Source organism: Brachyhypopomus gauderio, chromosome 8, assembly GCF_052324685.1.
Source record: "Brachyhypopomus gauderio isolate BG-103 chromosome 8, BGAUD_0.2, whole genome shotgun sequence".
Lineage (NCBI taxonomy): Eukaryota > Metazoa > Chordata > Actinopteri > Gymnotiformes > Hypopomidae > Brachyhypopomus > Brachyhypopomus gauderio.
Genome location: NC_135218.1, coordinates 7,392,072 through 7,405,709, shown reverse-complemented (window position 1 = coordinate 7,405,709; position 13,638 = coordinate 7,392,072). Strand labels below are relative to the sequence as shown.

The 13,638-nt window shown below is 47.1% G+C and overlaps 1 protein-coding gene and 1 long non-coding RNA gene across 5 annotated transcripts in view; one reads left to right on the top strand and one right to left on the bottom strand.

Moving 5' to 3' along the window:
- gli1 (GLI family zinc finger 1) overlaps positions 1 to 10,598 on the top strand; it is a 40,396-nt gene extending 29,798 nt beyond the window's left edge. For 2 of the 3 annotated variants that reach the window (XM_077014110.1, XM_077014111.1), the window contains exons 3-13: positions 2,225 to 2,424; positions 3,133 to 3,234; positions 3,434 to 3,632; positions 3,876 to 4,035; positions 4,119 to 4,226; positions 4,789 to 4,926; positions 5,040 to 5,189; positions 5,371 to 5,535; positions 5,626 to 5,868; positions 6,013 to 6,325; positions 6,431 to 10,598. In XM_077014110.1, coding sequence (XP_076870225.1) covers positions 2,225 to 2,424; positions 3,133 to 3,234; positions 3,434 to 3,632; positions 3,876 to 4,035; positions 4,119 to 4,226; positions 4,789 to 4,926; positions 5,040 to 5,189; positions 5,371 to 5,535; positions 5,626 to 5,868; positions 6,013 to 6,325; positions 6,431 to 8,892 — 4,240 coding nt within the window. In that variant the 3' untranslated portion in view covers positions 8,893 to 10,598. The remainder of the gene's footprint in view (positions 1 to 2,224; positions 2,425 to 3,132; positions 3,235 to 3,433; positions 3,633 to 3,875; positions 4,036 to 4,118; positions 4,227 to 4,788; positions 4,927 to 5,039; positions 5,190 to 5,370; positions 5,536 to 5,625; positions 5,869 to 6,012; positions 6,326 to 6,430) is intronic. The other variant, XM_077014112.1, reaches the window with a different exon arrangement.
- The window catches only part of LOC143521347 (uncharacterized), a 62,278-nt gene that overhangs the window by 47,223 nt on the left and 1,417 nt on the right, over positions 1 to 13,638 (bottom strand). For both annotated transcript variants that reach the window (XR_013132722.1, XR_013132723.1), the window contains exon 2: positions 12,386 to 12,558. This is a non-coding gene — a long non-coding RNA (uncharacterized LOC143521347). The remainder of the gene's footprint in view (positions 1 to 12,385; positions 12,559 to 13,638) is intronic.

The following is a 13,638-nucleotide window of genomic DNA, read 5'->3' as shown; positions in this document are numbered from 1 at the left end:
CACTATGGTGTAGCTAGGGTTGCCACCTAGGTCTGACAAAAAACAAGGAACACTGGAGTTATGGTTGTTACAACACTATGAGCAGTGTAGCGCATGCAGGGCTCTCAAGTTTTGGATTCATTCAAGTTTTGGATTTGGATTCAAGTTTTGGAGCATGTGAAGACGGTCAAATGCGTGTGTCACACGCTCAATGCGTGAGACTTGAGAGCCCTGAGCGCATGCTAACACTGGAGTTATGGTTGTTACAACACTATGAGCAGTGTAGCGCATGCTAACACTGGAGTTATTGTTGTTACAACACTGAGCAGTGTAGCGCATGCTAACACTGGAGTTATGGTTATTACAACACTTTGAGCAGTGTAGCACATGCTAACACTGGAGTTATGGTTGTTACAACACTATGGTGTAGCGCATGCTAACACTGGAGTTATGGTTATTACAACACTATGAGCAGTGTAGCGCATGCTAACACTGGAGTTATGGTTGTTACAACACTATGGTGTAGCGCATGCTAACACTGGAGTTATGGGTATTACAACACTATGAGCAGTGTAGCGCATGCTAACACTGGAGTTATGGTTGTTACAACACTATGGTGTAGCGCATGCTAACACTGGAGTTATGGGTATTACAACACTTTGAGCAGTGTAGCACATGCTAACACTGGAGTTATGGTTGTTACAACACTATGAGTTGCAGTTGTTACAACACTATGAGCAGTGTAGCGCATACTAACACTGAAGTTATGGTTGTTACAACACCATGAGCAGTGTAGCGCATACTAACACTGAAGTTATGGTTGTTACAACACTATGAGCAGTGTAGCGCATACTAACACTGAAGTTATGGTTGTTACAACACCATGAGCAGTGTAGCGCATACTAACACTGGAGTTATGTTTGTTAAAACACTATGAGCAGTGTAGCGCATGCTAACACTGGAGTTATGGTTGTTACAACACTATGAGCAGTGTAGCGCATGCTAACACTGGAGTTATGGTTGTTAAAACACTATGAGCAGTGTAGCGCATGCTAACACTGGAGTTATGGTTGTCACAGTTACAGTCTTTTTTGGCTGTGTTCTGAATCTGCTGTAGAGACGACCGCTGGCTCCTTCCCTCATTCCCTCCTTCCCCTCTCCACCCTCCTCATGCAGAATGCCACCCAGGCTGAGGCAGCGTCAGCTCCTCTCTCTGTCTCTCTCTCTCTCTCTCTCTCTCTCTCTCTCTCTCTCTCTCTCTCTCTCTCTCTCTCTTTCTCTCTCTCTGGGGTAACCTGAGTGGTGTTTGGTCAGTCATGCGAAGAGTAGCAGCTCCCTGACCACTCAGTAATAAGCAGCTGTCAGGGGGGAACAGAAAAAGAGAGAGAGAGAGAAAGAGTAAAAGGAGACAGAGAGGAGGAATGTTCACCACAGAGAACAACAGGGCTACACTAGTGTGACCGAGGAGTAAAGAGGGGCAAAATAAAGAGGAGAAGAAAGAAAGAGTGCATGAAAAAAGAAGGGATCCAGAGAAAGAAGGAGAGGACATGAAGGGAAGCAGAAAATGGGGGAAGGGGACCTGATGGATTAGTGGAAGGAGATTAGGCTGCTGTGGAATACACACGATGTTCAGAGAGAAAGACCGAGGCCAGACAGTGCACAGACCATGGCCTGCAGAAGAAGCAGGAGGCACAGAGAGCTCAGAGAGAGGAACCATGCCCTCTAGCTCAGCACGGGGTGGGGGTGGGGGGGGGGGGGGGGTGTCTTGGCACCCATAATGCTCTGTGCTAGGACCAAACATTCCCATATACGAAATAAGAAAATGATTAATATTTGGGGAGGAATTTTTCTGGTCTGTGTGTAAAAAAAAATAATAATCCGTTCATTTTGGTTAACATTCGGTTTATTTGTAGGCAGTAATAGGCAATAAGTGTCTCAATTATTTTAGATTTGCAGTTATACAAACGTTTTACCCCAAAAAGATAATGTCAAACTGAGTTCATGCGCATGCAAAGAGAGAAAAGAAGACCATAAATCAGAAGAATGTGGGGATTCCCCTTCCATGTTCTCAAACTCCATCAGTTCTCAACATAAAGGCACTGTGCGCCCACCAGTGGCCATGAGGATGCATTGCATTGTATTTTAAATATTGTTATTCATCCTAACTTTGTTTACATCCCTAATATTGAAATATGTGGAGCTATACTTTAAATAACTATTTTTATATGTGAATGTGTGTTTGTAGTCTGGTGCCATCTGTAAGGTCACTGTACAGTGAGGTGTCGCCTGTGCGTGTGGCGCCCACTTGTGGCCAGCCGCCACACAGCAGAGCAATGTACAACCCATCACTCACTCCCGGAGTCTGCATGGATCCTTATATGCGGCCCCCACAAGGACCTCCGCCCCATGGTATGCTGGGACACAGAAACATGCCCCCACCTGAAGGTGATAATCACAACTGAGCCTGCATGATATAAAGCAAAAAATAGATTGCTATGTTTTACAATTGCAATATGACTTTTGATATATAATCAACTCTGCTGATCCCTTGATGTGAAATGGTTAAATATTGGACTGTATTATTTTTTTCAGAATTGTTTACGCTTGTGACATCATGGAAATGTTGTAATTCCTCAAAGTACCCAGAGAATGCTTCTCAGCAGTGTCTGATGTTGGTCAGGTTGATCGCAGCCTACGAACACATATTGTTAGACATATTGTCTCAGATTGCCATGGTGCAGAGCCTCTAGGATTGGCTGGCTTGGTCATGTGACAAATAACAGTGGACAGAGGTCCTTATACCCTTCTACTGGCCATATGTATAGCAACATATGGAAATCATCAGAGCCCTATCTTACTCATATTTTGAATAAATTTGGTTAAAGAAGGTGGAGTGTGTGTGTGTGTGTGTGTGTGTGTGTGTGTGTGTGTGTGTGTGTGTGTGTGTGTGTGTGTGTGTGTGTGTGCGAATGCTTTTGCATCTGCTGTCAGAACAGATGGCTCCATTCTGGGGGTCTTTGAAATCACAGAACCCTTTCATAGAGTTTGTGAAAGGGGGTGCTCACTTAAATAACGCGTACAGCTTCATTAAACAGTGAACCCGGAGCAAAAGCTTCATCACGTCATTATTATGTGTGCGTTCCTGTTTTGTAGGAGGCAGTGGCACACCCTACTGTAGCCAGGGCAACATGATGTCAGCTCACCACGGTTTCCCTCACAACCAGTTGGGCGCAGAACACATGGGCTCAGGAGATGGTGAGGGGCGGCACGTCTACGTTACGTCACACCTCACATCTGTATGCAATTAAAGCGTCGTAGTGTGCCACAGGCCTCGTTCATGTTCAATTTTCGGCAACTAAGCACATGTCAAAGAAGGGGCAAAATACGTATTTTGGGTGGTTACCGAAGCATAATGGTAGAGGGACTAAATAAAAAGTGTGTCCCGTCTCCGCAGGTTCACGCTTCTCCACTCCTCGGTCGGTCCTGAAGCTGAGCAAGAAGCGTGCGCTGTCCATCTCTCCCCTGTCGGACGCCAGCGTGGACCTTCAGACGGTCATCCGCACCTCCCCGAACTCCCTGGTGGCGTTTGTTAACGCCCGCTGCGGCCAGAACAGCGCGAGCTCGTACGGGCACCTGTCTGTGGGGGCCATGAGGTAAACGGCAGGCCCTTCCGACCTAACCGCAAACGATAATCCACGTGGCGAGAGCGAGCGAGAAAGAGCACGGGGAAAGAACGCTCGAATGGAAGTACCGTTGCATCGGGGAACGTCAGTTTAAGCTTAGCCCAATGTGCTGCTCCAGAAACGCAGCGAAAAATATCAAATGTTCAATATTTGAAAAGATCACGAGTGGTTCATGTCTAGTCAGGTTAACCTTTTCCTTCTTCACAACTGCAGTCCATCGATGGGATACTCGAACTCAATGAACTACCAATCCAGGCCTCCAGGAACCATGTACGGGACACCACTGGGTCACCCCCCTGCCCCTTGCCATGGTCCCGCGACCCGCCTGCCCCCCCATACGCCCCGCCTACATGCCCCACCAAAACAAGGACTGGTAAGGCAACTCTTGTGCTCTCTCTGTATTTTACAGTATCATGGACCATTGAAGGATTCAACCAGTTGTGTGTTCGTTACTAGCTGAAGACGGAGCCTGTCTTAGGTGCCGTGATGGACGGCATTAATGTGAAGAGCTTAGAAGAACATTCTGAGGGTGACGTAGCCAGTCCGTCCTCCACCGGGACTCAGGTACTGTACTGGTACCAGTGACAGCTGGGACGTTCTGACATAAGGGATGCACAATGATCTAATTGTACAAATGAAGCACTCAATCTATTATGTATGTTTTCTTGCTCGTAAAAGCTTTCAGACCAAATGTTACCTAAACATTGATGCTCCAACAAAAAGACGTATATTTGAATCTGCCATAAAATGCCATAGATGCCTGACTTCAAGAGGAATCAATACGGCTCCCAGTGGAGCATTTAAATTACATTCGCCTTTCAGGTCTTTACCACAGTCATGTTTAGGATGCCGATCCATAACATCCAGACCTCAGTGTCTAAACAGTCAAGTAGCCAAGGACTCGGATATCAGATATATTCCTATTATTAATATTTAATTGAAAGCAATAATGCAGCTTTAGATTAAATTCAAGACAGGAAGTGAAGACGACTCCATTATCCATTAGTGCAGTGTCCGGGGTCGAGACTGAACGATTAAAAGACTGAAATACTTGAGATGCTCGAAGCACTTATGGCATCTTGCCCATATTTTATTGGCTTACAGAATGAAACGTGTGATTTTGCAGGACCCTCTCCACGGTCTCCTGGAGGGGCGAGATGATCTGGACAAAGAGGAGAAACCTGAGCCCGAGGCCGTCTATGAGACCAACTGCCACTGGGAGAGCTGCAGCAAAGAGTTCGACACCCAAGAGCAACTCGTGCACGTAAGTCGGGACGAAAGTGGGACATAACGCGGGATCCACATAACCGTCCTGTTTATCGTCCTGTCGTTGTCTTTCCAACGCACCAACTGATACATCTGCTTGCTTTCCTCTAGCACATCAACAATGAGCACATCCACGGTGAGAAGAAAGAGTTTGTCTGCCATTGGAAGGACTGCTCACGTGAGCAGAGACCTTTTAAAGCTCAGTACATGCTTGTGGTGCACATGCGCAGACACACCGGCGAGAAACCTCACAAGTGCACTGTAAGTGTATGGGTGTGGGGTTTGGGCGTGGTTTACGTGCGTGTGTGTGTGTGAGTGTGTGTGAGTGTGTGTGTGTGTGTGTGTGTGTGTGTGTGTGTGTGTGTGAGTGTGTGTACATGCAGTGATGCCTCTTGTAACTGCTGCATTAATCTTGACCGTGTCTGTTTATGTGTGTGTTAAGTTTGAGGGGTGCAACAAGGCGTACTCACGTCTGGAGAACCTGAAAACACACCTGCGCTCACATACCGGCGAGAAACCGTACGTGTGTGAACATGAAGGATGCAATAAGGCCTTCTCCAATGCCTCCGACCGCGCCAAGCACCAGAACAGAACACACTCCAACGAGGTACGCCGAACACACAGCCGCGCTGACCTCCAAGCTCAGACACACAATTGCACTCTACATTAACGAAACACACGTGCCGCTATTCCGCAGAAACCCTACGTCTGCAAGATTCCTGGGTGTACAAAGCGTTACACAGACCCGAGCTCGCTGCGCAAGCATGTAAAAACGGTTCATGGGCCGGAGGCTCACATCACAAAGAAACACCGCGGGGACACCGGGCCCAGACCTCCTGGCTCTGCCCTGACCCCTGCTGGTCAAAGCACAGAACTGCTAGTCGAGAAAGAGGAAAGGACGAGAGAGGATTGCAAATTGCTCGCGCCGGAGAATTTACTGGTGAGAGATTCATTTCTTCCTGTGATACATGTAGTCCTACACCTATGCTTTCCCTTTTTTTTAATAGTTATGTGAATTGTTTTTGTGACAATTCATTATCTGGCTGCTAGTCAATTAAATTTTTTGTCCTTCGTTGTCCAATAGAAGTCCCAGCCAAGTCCTGGCGGCCAGTCATCTTGCAGTAGCGAGCGCTCTCCACTAGGGAGCGCCAACAACAACGACAGTGGTGTGGAGATGAACCTGAATGCAGCAGGTAGTCTGGAGGACCTGACGGCACTGGAGGACGGAGGAGGCACCGGGACGGCCGAGTCTAACGGAGGTGTTGGGTGTGGCGGCATGGGCATGTCTGCACAAGCCCTGAAGCGCCTGGAGAACCTGAAGATTGATAAACTGAAGCAGATACGCAGGCAGACGCCGCCAGGCAGAGGTGTAGCGAATAAGCTACCAGCACTTTCAGGTACTAGCACTGTATTATAATGTTGTACACAAAACGAGGTCCCAGGTTGGCTTGATCAGGCCCTTAATGGTGTCTGAACCCACATTTCCCTTCTCTTCTCATCAGGTGAGATGATTGGCATTTGTGGACCATCGCCCTTGCTTTCTAACCGTCGCGTGATGGAGCTCTCCACGCCCGAGCTGGGTGGAGGCGTTGTAGGCGGGATGGGTGTGCCTTGCCCGCCCAACGACCGGCGCGGAAGCGGCACCAGTAGCCTGAGCTCGGCCTACACGGTCAGCCGCCGCTCCTCCATGGCCTCCCCTTACCTGTCCAGCCGACGGTCCAGCGAGGTGTCTCAGGTGGGCACCGGCGGGCACTGCCAGTCTCACATGGGAAACGACGTGGCGGATCCTTTATCGCCGGAGAATGGCCGCAGGACCGGACTGTGCCAGGGCGTCAGCGGGTTGCCAGGTCTTCCCGCACTCACCCCAGCGCAGCAGTATAGTTTGAAGGCTAAATACGCAGCGGCGACTGGCGGCCCACCGCCGACGCCTCTACCGAATATGGAGCAGCCTGCCACGCCCGCCAGACGGGGTTTTCTGACTGAGTTTGAGGGGCAGCCGCTGCCACCGTTCCTACACCAGGGCGGCGCTAGGAGACACAGCGCCAACACGGAGTACGGCACCGGGGTGATCTATCCGCACCAGGCGCCTGGCAACAACGCACGGCGCGCCAGTGATCCGGTGCGCTCCGGAGGTGAACTGCAAAGCCTTCCCAGGGTGCAACGCTTCAGCAGCTTGAGTAACATGTCGCGTCGCAACGCTTTGCAGCACTGCGGTTCCGACGCCAACCTCACCCGGCACATCTACTCACCACGGCCACCGAGCATCACTGAGAACGTGATGATGGAGGCCATGGCCATGGAGGCTCAGGGGGCAGAGGGCAGAGGGCAGGTCAGAACGATGCAAGGTCAAGACCAGGCCTACATGGGCTACCAGTCTCAGCACCACACCCACGCAGGAAACCAACTCTCCCCTGGACATGAGGGCATGGGGTGCCTAGAACCTTCCTACCAATCTCACATTCACGGGCAGTATCAGGGTCAGCGTGTAGATGTGGGTGGAGGAGGAGCGATGGGGCAAAACGACATGGCAAACACGCTCCTCCAGCAAGCCGAATACAGCATGAGCACCTGTCAGCTCAGTCCCTCGGGGTCACACTACCCCGCTATGGCCAACGAGGGACCAGGTCCCTGGGGACAGAACAACCAGCATCACAGCCCTCATATGGGCGTACAAGCTGGCGTGTTCCAAGATACAGGAATGCAATCTCAGCAGTACCTTCAAAGTCTGTACGATCCGAACGCCGACCACAACCACCAGAGAGTCACTATCAAACCAGAACAGTTCCATCCGTCTATGGGAGGATCCAGTGCCTGTCAGAACGCCAAGCCTCACCAACAGCACCACCAGCCCAACACCATGGAGCTGTGCCAGCAAGGATACTTACCACAAACACAAGAACAGAGTCTGATGGGCAAGTCCTCCAACCCCAGTTGCGACTTCCATCACGGTCAGGTCAAGACTCAAGCCGATCACGGTCAACATCACAGCCAGGCTGGACCGTTCCCCGCCGGCGGAGGTCTGAGCCTCGGGTGTGCCGGCCCTGCGCTGGGCGAGGGCCGCAGGTCCCAGACGCCGATGCTGCAGGTGAAAGAAAGGATGGTGCGAAATTACGTGCAATCCCAGCAGGCATTGCTGTGGGAGCAGCAGCAAGACCAGCAGGTCGCAAGCGGCAGTCGCTCTGGGAAGCCAGGCGGTGTGGGGATGGGACCTCAGACGCTCATGATTCAGCAAGATCAGCACACTGGCCCAAACCTCTATCACAACAATTTCCAGGGCTACGCAAATCAGAACGTCATGAGTCCCCCGGCGCACAGTCTGGTATCTAATTCAGTGCCGGTAAAGGAACAGATGGTCGGCATGCAGGGTTCCTGTTACGGCCACGACGTGGCGCCCCATCCACCTCAGGGTCAAAAGCCACTGAGTCGCCAGAACAGTCTTTCCCAGCAGGCCAGTGGTACGTTCCTGGGAAGCCCACCTCACCTGAGCCCGGGCCACTCCGCTGGCAGTCCGAGGAGAGCCGTGCGGTTACCGCCGGTCCAGCAACAGCACACAGATAATTTCTACTACTCAGGTCAGATCCACATGCACCAGAACATGAACAAGTCTCTGGATCCCCAGGATCAACTTTGCATGACTCAGCACCTTCCAGAACCTTCCACAAAAGCTGCCTCACTAGCCTTCGCTGAGTCTGCTCCTATGTCCAACACCCTGGAGAACCTGGACTTGGAGAACGCTCAGATTGACTTTGCTTCCATCATTGACGACCCGGACCCTTCTTCCTACAGCCCAGTAAACTCCACCCTGGTACACCAACCGTCTTCCTCCCAGTCCTCCTCCCGTCTTACCACTCCCCAGAACTCCATCTCCCTCCCCTCTGGTCTCTCTAACATGGCCATTGGAGACATGACCTCCATGTTGACGTCCCTGGCTGGGGAAAACAAGTATCTGAACACACTGTCGTAACAGTTCATAATCTGTGGGCCACTCTTCTGGTGATATTGACAACTGGTTGACGAATTGGACTCCTGACGAATGACCCTGAGTACAAACGAAGAGTCCCGTGGACCTCCCGCCTCTCACTGTGTGCAGTGAACCGCACTAGACTGGGCTGGTCTTTAAGGATGAAACGAAACCGCTTCTCCACAGGATCCAACACTTTCGATTTCTCTGTTGTGTCAGATTGTTGGTTTTGTTTGTTTCCTAAACATTACCTTGGGTTTCATCAAAGAGATAAAAGGGAGACTCCAGTGGCCAGAGTGGCACTGGGAAATGTAAATATCTTATACCTTTAAATCAGCTATGAACTGTAAATTGAGACAATGATACAAGGAAAAAAAACTATCGTTTGCTTTATGAAATAGCTGAGGTAGCAAAAGCATTAGAGAGAGCACATTTCATTAGATACTCTAAAAGCCAAGCGACTCTCTCAAATACTATAAGCAGGACTTAAGTGCCTTTTGCTGTTAAGGCTTATGACTTCTTACAGGTACAATAAAGACTTATCATCTAGAAATAGAAACAGTCAGACAGGTGAATTACACAAGGCACAAAACTCTGAAGTTTATATCAAACAGCAATCGTGATGCCGGTGTCCAGTGCAGTATTCACAGCCTTAATGGTTCATTATTCACGACAGAAAGAACGAAATTTAAATTCAGTGGCATGCAGAATTTGACTTGAATGGATTTTTTTTTTCCTTTTCGTTTCTTTTCAAACATGTATCTTCTGTCAAACGGCACTGAGTTACTACTCTTTAAATGTTTTCCCTTGTTTAAAGATCTGAATACTATAAGCTGAATATGATCTGATACAACAGTTACTTTTTGGTTTATCAAAACACCATTGGTCGTCTCATGTCTGTAAATCGTTTAAAGACAAACTCACGATTAACCAGTCTGATGATTCATTTTGGATTTCAGTAATCAGTGCTGCACACTGTCAGAAGCAGCTTACCTGAATGAAACCATCTTAACCAGATTAATATTACTGCTGTTGGTCTTTAGAGTGTGTGTTCATCATCAGTTCATACATCAAGTCTTCTCTGTATCATACAAGCTAGACTACAAGCACTGCACTGACCGCAGCACTGAGCTGAAAACACAACAGCTAGTTTCTGCCAGTATGGTATATGGTCTTGCATTCAAGCAATATCCAGTTGAAAAGCTAAAGGCCCTTACATCCTTTGCATTTGCACACTTTCCTTGTGTTAGTGTTCACAAGAGTGTGAAGAACTCTTTTCCTGAATCTGTAATAAGTATTAAAGAGGGGCGCCCCCTAGTGTTTAAGCACAGACATCAACGGCGTACCAAAGATGACGGGCACTGAGCAGCGTGTGTGCGCACGCTGTCATACCACCAGTAACCACCAGAGTTATGTGAACATGCCTCCATAGAGCTGCATTACAGAATGTCGTTTTTTATTATTTTGCCTGGGTTTTGCATTTCTCTGTGTGTTTTTCTATCACAGTCTATTAATTTTGCTGGCAAAAGCATTAGTAATGCAAATTTATGGATTTAGCAGTTGTTACATCTATTTACAGGAAACCAAGTGATATATTTTTCCCATACCATTTTCTACATTTTTATATAAGAGTAAAGGTACTATATTTTACCCTTTTATTAATAAACACAGCCTGTGATGGAAGTAACCTGTGTTGTGTTGCCACACATCTCTTAATAAAAATGCTACAACAAAACAACACATCAGATAAGCTTACTCAAAAACAGAATCACTTACATACATACATACATACATACTACATACTGTACATACATCTAATAGCGTGATAAAGCGTCCAAAAAAATAAATAAATAAGGAACATCCTGAGAGAACACTAGATGGCACTAACTGTAAGTCTGGACGTGACAGTTTTGGGCAAGCCCCTGGGCAAATGAAGAAATGCAAAGTTTTGCACACATTCCCTTCTGCTTTAGCTGCACGTCATGTGACATAATTTGTTTCACAATTTCCTTTTAAATGTTCCCTCCTCTCGATATAAGATCAAAAGATTTTCCTGGACCGAATGCCTTACTGAATGTGTGTGTGTGTGTGTGTGTGTGTGTGTGTGTGTGTGTGTGTGTGTGTGTGTGTGTGTGTGTGTGTGTGTGTGTGTGTGTGTGGTGACAGACCCTCTGTACCCTTGAGGTCACACTGCCTGTGTGTGTAGTACTAGAAGCCAAAAGCTGAACTATGGTACAGCTACATTGCTGACTCTCCCTCTCTCTCATGCTTTCTCTCCTTCTTTCTCTCATTCCCTCAATCTCCCTCCCTCTCTCTCTCATGTTTTCTCTCTCCCTTTCTCTCATTCCCTCCATCTCTCTCCCTCTCTCTCCCTATCTCATGCTTTCTCTCCCTCTTTCTCTCATTCCCTCCATCTCTCTCTCTCTCCTCATTCTCTCTCCCTCTCTCTCCTTTTCCTCTATCTGCTGTTCAACTAAATCCACGACACTGATAAATCCACTGATGAAAATGCTCTTATTTTCTACCAAATTATCTTTTAGTATCATTCAGTATGTTTTAATCTATCTTTTCTAAACATTCCAAAACCCAATTTAGGGTACCTTCTCCAAGACGATCTGAAAATTATTTAAAAAGATGCAATTTAGCATCTCATTTTAGGGACTGGTGAAAACCCATTCATTGTTGATCACTGTGTGATGCAGTTAAACTCTAAAGAAAGAGTGCAGATGGTTAACCAGGCTCAGAACGGGCTTTAACCTAAGCCAGAATACACAGTGCTGAGCTTGGTGATACATATGCAAATGAGAAAGTAGGAACTGAGGTTTTCACATGCAGAAAAGCAAGGTGAGAATAATGACTTCTCTTTTCTTGTCTTGTTTTCCCATTCAAGTGAAAGCTTCTCTTTGTTGGCATGTAATTAACTGATGCTTAATATGCTGTTGGGTAGACTCCTCCCTGTGCTCTCTCTCTGAACCCCTGCCAGACACACACATGCACACACTCACCCACACACACACACATGCACACACTCACCCACACACACACACACATGCACACACTCACCCACACACACACACATGCGCACACACGTTCAAACCCCATGTGGGGTGCACCCCACCCTACGTGTATAAGTGTGTGTGTGTGTGTGTGTGTGCGTGTGCGTGTGTGTGTGTGTGTGTGTGTGTGTGTGTGTGTGTGTGTGTGTGTGTGTGTGTGTGTGTGTGTGTGTGTATTTGACCATTTGGTGCCCAGATTCCTTAGCTCACTAGTCTCCTTCACTTCTGGACACCTCATGGATGACATACAGCACCAGACACTGCACTCACATACACACACACACACACACACTCGAGTGATAAGAGTGTCCCGAACACGAGGGAGACGCAGGACTTCGGGATCACTGGGCGCTGAACGGCCTGGACAGTGATGGTGTGATGGAGCTTTGATATGTGTGAACTCAACAGTTTGAAGTGTGTTGCTGTGCGCGTCAACTCACCTCCTCCTCTTTCTTCTCCTCCTCCTTCTCCTCATCCCAGATCCACAGCAGGGGGCGTCTTTATTATCCCCTCTTCACCTCCTGTCCTCCCCTGGACAAAAGGGCAGTGACCTCGCATCCCTCTCTCTTTCTTTTTTTCTTTCAGTCCACCTGGAATCCTCTTTTTTATGTCCCTGAAAGGACAAATGTCTATTAGCAACTCCAGAGGGTCAGTGGGGGAAATATCTGACTGTTAGTGTGTGTGTGTGTGTGTGTGTGTGTGTGTGTGTGTGTGTGTGTGTGTGTGTGTGTGTGTGTGTGTGTGTGTGTATGTGTGTGTGTATGTGTGTGTGTGTGTGTGTGTGTGAGAGAGAGAGAGAGAGAGAGGGGTGGGGGTGAGATTGTTGTTTTTATTTGAATGTAAAAGTCAATACAGAAGTTAAGCACTCTCATGTCGTGTCTTCTGATATCATTTATTATGTTCAAAATGACCAAATCAAGTTAAGGAGACTTTGGACTTTGGGTTCCTTAATACCTAATAAATGTATATGTATATGTACCTATATCAGGTTTCAAAATGAATTCATTAAGTCAATTTTACATGGTATCTAAATAAAAGTGACCAAAAGTATTCTATGAATCTTTTGTTTTCAATTAAATGTTACTTTTTTCGTCTTTCAAATTTCAGTGATCCTGTGGCAACAATTAGCTTCATGGATTTGCGGTCTTTTACAAGGATTTTCCATACAAAAGACTACCCTAACCGCTGTTCCAAACCCGGCGATTAAGATCAAGTTATTTTTAAACCTCAACCACATGAAAGCGACATCCTTGTCAAGGACATTGTTCCGACGGAACCGAACAATAATTCTGAGATGGTGTCGTAAAATGTGTATTTTTAAAAGAACAAAAATAATTTGATCAATTTGATTAAGTTGGATTCTGTTTTTAATTGTAACTTGTGAAAAATAATAATACCACGAAGTAGGAGAAGAAAAATAAAAATAGCGTAAAACCAAAATGTATTTGCATAAATTATATAGTTAACTACCATACCTACATTTTATGGTGAGGACTGGACCTTTGTAAAGAAGAGATATGTCCTACGGAGGATTAAAATAGGTAATTAGCTGTTCAGTTTGCTAACAAAAATCGCTTTAATTAATAAAACATGTTTTATTTATTTATTTTGCATTCAGAAATTTAGGACGCACAGATAATAACTCTGAGAAGCCACAGAAAATGCCCATATTTTGCGCTTCCCCATATCTGGC